This window comes from Chlorocebus sabaeus, chromosome 23 (assembly GCF_047675955.1).
Source record: "Chlorocebus sabaeus isolate Y175 chromosome 23, mChlSab1.0.hap1, whole genome shotgun sequence".
NCBI lineage: Eukaryota > Metazoa > Chordata > Mammalia > Primates > Cercopithecidae > Chlorocebus > Chlorocebus sabaeus.
This window is the reverse complement of record NC_132926.1, coordinates 4,369,795-4,376,831: the sequence shown is the minus strand read 5'-3', so window position 1 is coordinate 4,376,831 and position 7,037 is coordinate 4,369,795. Positions and strand designations below refer to the sequence as shown.

General features: G+C 43.1%; 1 protein-coding gene across 1 annotated transcript; it reads right to left on the bottom strand.

The window, feature by feature from the left end:
- Positions 1-1,663: 1,663 nt before the first annotated feature.
- On the bottom strand, positions 1,664-4,211 carry LOC140709992 (uncharacterized). Its single transcript, XM_073010796.1, has 3 exons — positions 4,199-4,211; positions 2,511-2,835; positions 1,664-2,373 (listed from the first exon to the last, which is right to left on the bottom strand). The coding sequence occupies exons 1-3, from the start codon at positions 4,209-4,211 to the stop codon at positions 1,800-1,802; spliced, it is 912 nt and encodes a 303-aa protein (XP_072866897.1). The 3' UTR covers positions 1,664-1,799.
- Between the last annotated feature and the right edge of the window lie 2,826 nt (positions 4,212-7,037).

Sequence of the window (7,037 nt, the reverse complement as noted above, 5' to 3'; positions counted from 1 at the left end):
TTTTCTTTATTCCTATAAAAGTTGTTTATTTATTGCACTTACATGCTAAGATACCATTCTCAAAGGACCATGAAAGCAGAAATGGTTAATATATGAAGCTGTCTACAGGCATGATAGAATAAAACGTTTAAAAATTATTTGGGTCCGGCTTAAATAAGTTTAACAGGGTAAAAAAAGGTATTATCTGACAATATTCAACAAATAATTCTTCACTTAATTTCTCATTGAAGCAATCACCTTAATATTATTCATTAGCCTTGATAAATGTGAACACTGCTCATATTTATGTAAATAATGGTCACGTGGCTTTCTTGGCATATCTAAATTTATGTTAGATCTGGCTTAACGTGTGCTTATATATGTATAGGCTATAGTTATGTACCTTAAGTGTGTGTAAGAGTTGGAATATTTGAAAGACAGCAAAATTTTAACTGAAAAAATAATATCCAATAATAGTTGACCTGTTGATTAAAGTAAGTAGTTATTATGAAAGAGAAAAAAGGTGATTTCAAATTGATTCAGAAGAACTGGCCCAGCAACTAAGACTGTGTGCTTTCCTTTAAAAAAAAAAAAAAAAAAAAAAAAAAGAACTGATACGTTATGTGACAAATACAGAAATTACAAAACTAGTTAAATTGATGTTGCCATTAAAGCAACATTAAATAGTTTTGGGGGAGAAGAAAGAAGCCGAGAAGATGGTATCTGTGCACTTAAGATGGTCATGTCATTTGATATAAGTAAATACAAAGCAGCCTGAGGCCCACACCTGCACGATGCTGAAAAAGCTGACCAGTGTTACATATTCAGCCCTAGATGAAATGCTGCGTGTATTTTTTAAACACTGGTATGCATTGTTTTAAAAATATATAAAATAACGGTGAAAAGTTAAAGAATCGTAAGAATGTAGCTAAATGTAAAAAAATTTTGCAAAGCCATAGTTTTATGATGAAACAAATATATTTTTTATCTTTTATGTATAATGTTTTAATGCTTTTTTAACCCAATGAAATGTGGAAGTGTTTTGTGATTTTGATTTTACTATAGCGATTGTTTTACAAACAAAGAAAAAATTACTTCAGGATTGCAGAGACGGTAAACTGTTAAAATAGTTTGGGTATTAAATTATGAAATAATTGGGTATTAAATAATTCAGAATCCATGCGATGCAATTGAACAGATCTGTAGGCATCTGTAAGTGCTGAGGTGAAAGTGCCAACCAAAGCAGTTAGATTGAACATTAATGCCTGGAGGTCATCAATAGAGGAACTGGCTGTGGACCTTCACCTTGGCATCCCCTTTGTTTTCTGCTGTAGCTGGGTATCTCGCAAAAACAAAAACAACAACAACAACAAAAGCCACTTATTTCTTAAAGACAGAGAAAGGATATTTCCTTCAATTTAGGCATTCCTAAATTGCCACCCCGGTGGCCCCTGCGCTCTTGGAGGAGGCCAAGGCAGAGCAGACCCTCAGGGGGGTGGGCGGTGCACTTGACCCTGATGATATCAGGTACCAGGCCCGCCAGCCCCCCGCAGGTGCGGAGCTGCAGCTGCAGCCACCAGCCTAGATGTGGCGCGCGGGCAGCGAGTGGCTGGACACCGCAGACCAGGCCCCCATCCCCAGCAGCGCGGATTCAGGGGCCAGTCGCCCAGGCAGCAAAGTCAGGCGGTCGGCTTCACCAGCAGCAGATCAGTCTCATCCATGTGGATTGCCCAGCGCCAGGGTCCAGGATCCGGAGAGGTGTCCAGGAGGAGAGGACCCTCAGACCAGGTAGGCTGTGCACTCGGCGACCCCGACGTCATTCAAGGGAAGCTCCGCCATCCCGCGCCAGTGCCACAGGTGCAGCTGCAAACTGCCGGTCCTGGCACGGGAAGCGGTGGGGCGGGTGGGGGAAGGGGCAACCCCAGACTATCCTTGCCTCTCCCGCTGCCTGACACCAGCCAGGCAGCCCCCAGGGCCAGAGCCTCAGCGCTGAAGCCAGGCCATCCGTGAAGCCAGTCTGGTGGCCGCGGGGTGCCCGTGCCAGCCCCAGATCTTCCTGCGGACGATGAGCGGGGTGGGCGCGTGGCCAGACTGGCCCCCCTCCTCAGGCAGGGCGGGCTGCGCGCCTGTGATTTTCCGCCTGGGGTCCTGGGGCTGCCCGGGCCCGCCAGGAGAACCCGCGAGCCCAGCGGCGCCTGCCCCGGGCTGCAGCCCCACCTGTCGGCGGACGCCGCCTGGGAGCGGCTTCCGGGAGTCGCGTGGCCCCCGCGGTGCAGGCGCGCGCCTAACGGCTTTGCGAGGCTCACTGGGTCTGAGAGGTCAGTAGGTCTGAGAGGTCGGAGGCTGCGAGTGTCGCTGCTGAAGGGTGGACCGGGCTGGATCGCGGATTCTGGGCTAGATCGCAGAGGTTGGATCGGGGATTGGGAGTTGGTTGGGGGTTTGGGGCTGGGTGTGGGGCGGGGGCGGTGAAAAGGGGACAGGGAGCTGCCGCGGCTCGGGTACCGGTGGTTGGGGGTCTGAGAAGAACTCACCTCCTTGAAGAAGTTCTTCGGCTTCGGGAGCCGCAGGGGCCAGCGGGCCTGGGCCCCACAGACCACGTCTGCACGGGTTCGGGGCACCGAATCTGGGACGCGGAACTGCGGAAGATCCACAGGGCGCTGTCACGGGCGATGCCGCGGAGGTGGAGCGCCGCCTGGCGCGCGGGAGCAGAGACCTGGAAGCCTGGGACAGGCCGCACAGGGAGCGGGGGGCTCGGCCCAGGGTGGGAGGGGGTCCCCGGCCCGGCTTCCCCGCAGCCCCTGGGACGGGGCCTTGGAGGGCGCAGGACGCCCTCGGAGCGGCGGTGCCAAACGGAGCCTCAGCTGCTCTGCATCCCTCATAATTCCCCGGCCGGAGCACTTGGTGGAGAATGGGAGTGATTTAACTCACAAAGCGAAGCATATACAGTGTTTTTATTTTTAACCTACACATTTAAATCATGGTGTTATATACATTATAGGAGGTGCCTAATGACAGAACTCATTCATTCAGCTATCAAAAAATACCGTGAGTCGGCTGGGCCCTGTTCCTCACGCCTGTAATCCCAGCACTTTGGGAGGCCAAGGCGGGCGGATCAGGAGGTCAGGAGATCGAAACCATCCTAGTTAACACGGTGAAACCCCGTCTCTACTAAAATTACAAAAATTAGCTGGGCGTGGTGGTGGGCACCTGCGGTCCCAGCTACTGGGGAGGCTGAGGCAGGAGAATGGCGTGAACCCGGGAGGCGGAGCTTGCAGTGAGCCAAGATCAGGCCACTGCACTCCATCCTGGGTGACAGAGGAGACTCCGTCTCAAAAAAAACAAAAAACACTGTGAGTCATTTTTTAGTAGCGAAACGTTCTCACCTAAAACTGTCCGTTTTATCCGTATCCACCTGTGTAGATCGGTTCTTTACTGAAGGTTCTTAGAGGGAAACTTGGAAGTGGGAGGTGGGTTCTGCGTTCTTGAATGGGAAGACAGATTTTTCTCAAACTGTGAACTCTTTCTGCTTTTATCAATTTTACATAAGCCGAATGAAAAAATCAAGGTTTTCACATTTTTGCATGACACCTACTGCCTTTTACTATTGTAATGACATTTTTAAAAATTTTAGGGCTGGGCACGGTGGCTCACGACTGTTATCCCAGCACTTTGGAAGGCCGAGGTGGGCAGATCAAGAGGTCAGGAGTTTGAGACCATCCTGGCTAACACGGTGAAACCCCGTCTCTACTAAAACAACAACAATAACAACAACAACAAAAAATAGCCGGGCGTGGTGGTGGGCGCCTGTAGTTCCAGCTACTCCGGAGGCTGAGGCAGGAGAATGGCGTGAACCCGGGAGGGGGAGCTTGCAGTGAGCCGAGATCCCAAAGTGCTGGGATTGCAGGTGTGAGCCACCGTGCCCGGCTTGAAAAATGCATCTTCATTTTACAGGGAATTCTTTCAAATCAAATAATCAAAAACTCTAAAAGTGGGCAAAGAACTTTATTTTGCAGATCTACAAGTTATTTATGTACATAGGAAAAAAAGCCTTTGCATTTCTGGTATAAGAATTTAAATTAAAAGATTAATGAAACTGTTCTCTATCCACAATATATGTGAGGATGTTTTATACGCTGCCTAAAGTTTAAGTTGCTGATTGCTTTTTAAATACATAACATGGTGGTAAGTACTACATTTAAAAAATGTGTATGCCCATTACCCTTCAATTCCATTATACTGAAATACCCTTGGGAAATAGAGATACATGCCCTTTGTTTTTCACAGCACTTATTTTAAAAAGAACCCATAGAATGGATCTTATGAGTAAATTTCAGTTGCATCCATAGGATAGAATAATATGTGACCACTGAAGTTGACAATAGATACAGAAGTATGTTGACGTGTGAAGATGTATTTTGTTATAGCCAGCGAGGAAAAAAGAATCAGTTTGATTATACATTTACCAAACATTAAGAATTTAATATGGTAAATCGTTTTATTTCAGTACTAAAACGGCAATTTTATTTATTACTTGTTTATACATAGAATTCGACAGCAAATTTTGGAACATAAAAAGAAGATTCTTAAAAATGGCAATCCAGGTAAGACCTCTTATAGTGAATTTCTCATTTCTCTTGGTGGTCCTACTCTTGATTAAAAAAAATTAAGATGTAAGATTAAGGTAGTTTTGAAGGAAAAAGACAAGTTTAAAAATATGTGTAAATTGCATGTATATATACATTTATACATATATGTAAATTAATTTTTTAAATTTAACTTCTTTAGTTTGGAATTCAGAGTTATTTAAGAAGGTAGTTATAGATAATTTATAATCTCAAACAGTATTACCTGAAAGAAATTCATTTACTTCATTATGATCCCTAAAATCCTATATAACATTTATGTTTTCTCTATAGTCACATTGTAACAAATTGGACTTGTTATACATATGGATCTTCTAGTTCATTTTTATAATAGATTGTTTATTTTTAAAATAAATTGTTTATATTTAGTAAAAAAATAATTGCAGTTGACCCATGAATAATGTGGGGGTTGGGGACTCTGGTTCCAGTGCAGCTGAAAATCTGAGTGTGACTTTTGATTTTCCCGACGTAGCTACTAATAGCCCGCTATCGACTGGAAGCCTTCCTGATAACATAAGCGGTCGATTAACACCTATTTTGTTTGTGCTGCATTATTATATACTGTGTTCTTACAATAAAGTAAGCTGGAGAAATGAAGCTGTTAGAAAGAAAGTCAGCAGGAAAAATACATTGACTTTTCATAAAGCAAAAATGGATCCTCAGAAAGGTCTTCATCTTTATCATCTTCAGGTTGATTAGGCTGAGAAGGAAGAAGAGAGATTGGTCTTGCTGTCTCTGGGTTGCAGAGGCAGAAGAAAATCTGCATATAAATGAACCCCTGCAATTCAAACCCTTGCTGTTCAAGGATGAACTGTATTACCTATTAATTTGTGTCACTAAGAAAGTAACTATCTTTAGAACCAGGAACTCAACAATCCCTTTCTCGTAGAATAAATAAATGGCCATAAGAACTGTAAAACTGAACCAGTGTGCACCCATACGAATTGGGGATTATTTTTTGAAGACACCTACTGAGTGTAGAAGACAGAAAAGCAATTTCTTTGTGAGAAGCACAAGTTATGTTACATATTCTTACATAAGCAAAATGGCTTTATCTGTCATAGTTTACACACACACACGCACATACACGTGCATTCAGGTGTGCGCATACACACACACACACACACATACACACTAAGTTGAAAGTTCTGCTCATTCTTAATGACCAAATCCACTGTCTGCAGGGAACAGTGGATAACACATCCTACAGTTTGGATGCAATCCTTTTGGCTTTTTGACTTGTTCTGTGATGAACTGCCTTCAATGGGTGAACCATGTTTTTAGTTTTATAAGAAATAAAAAGATTAGAAGCAAGTAAAAGGAACTCTTATGATCAGTAGTAAACCATTATACTGTATTCAATGGTTATGTTTTTCTCCAGTTATACAAGTGACTTGAATGATGCACAACTAATTAATTAATTATTATTATAAGAGATGGGTTCTCTCTATGTTGCCCAGGCTAGAATACAGTGTCTATTTGGTGGTACAATCATAGGTCACTGTAGCCTTGAACATCTGGGCTCAAGCAGTCCTCCTACCTCATCCTCCTGAATAGCTGGTACTATAGCCATGTGTAGTTACATCCAGTCAGATACACAATCATTTATTTATTTATTTATTTATTTATTTATTTATTTATTTATTTTTGAGACAGATCTCCCTCCCTCTGTTGCCAGTACTGGAGTGCAGTGGTGTGATCTATCTTGGCTCCTTGCAACTTCTGCTTTCTGGCCTTAAATGATCCTTTCACCTCAGCCTCCCAGGTAGCTGGGACTACAGGTATGCACCACCATACTTGGCTAATTTTCCTTTTAAGGTTTTTTTTTCTCTCTCTCTCTTTCTCACTATATTGCCCAGGCTGGTCTGGAAGTCTGGAACTTCTGGGCTCAAGTGATCTTCCTGCCTCGGCCTCCCAAAATGCTAGGATTTTACAGATAGGAGCCACCACACCTGGCCTGCACAATTATTATAAAAAGGAATTAAGCCCAGTTAAATTGCAGAAAATTGACCACCTTTTCATTTTTTTTCTAGAAACATTCATATTGTGAACATATGGTCAATCATCAAGATTCCCTTTTTTTTAATTCTGGTAAAACTAGGATTGCTGCTTCTTTCACATTGTTTTCTAACACATTTCTTTCTTTTATGGCTTTAATCAATTGGATATAGAAATACAGGAATCTCCAAGTCAAATATCAAGGAAAGAAAAGAAAACAAAAACAGATTAGGGAAAGTTATTCTGTGAAATAGCTCTGATTATAGTCACGTACGTATACCATGTCAAGTTAATAAAAACCTTATATAATGCATTTGTGACAGGGGTTCCCAAGACCACCCCCAGGTTTGGTGATTCACTAGAAGGACTCACAGGATTCAGCAAATAGTCATATTCAGATCCTTAATTGATTACAAT

Excerpts from the sequence above, each read along its gene's own strand:
- LOC140709992 (XM_073010796.1), bottom strand. Across the intron at positions 2,374-2,510 it reads CGAAGAACTTCTTCAAGGAG|CCCAGAATCCGCGATCCAGC; the intron begins GTGAGTTCTTCT and ends TCTGCGATCTAG.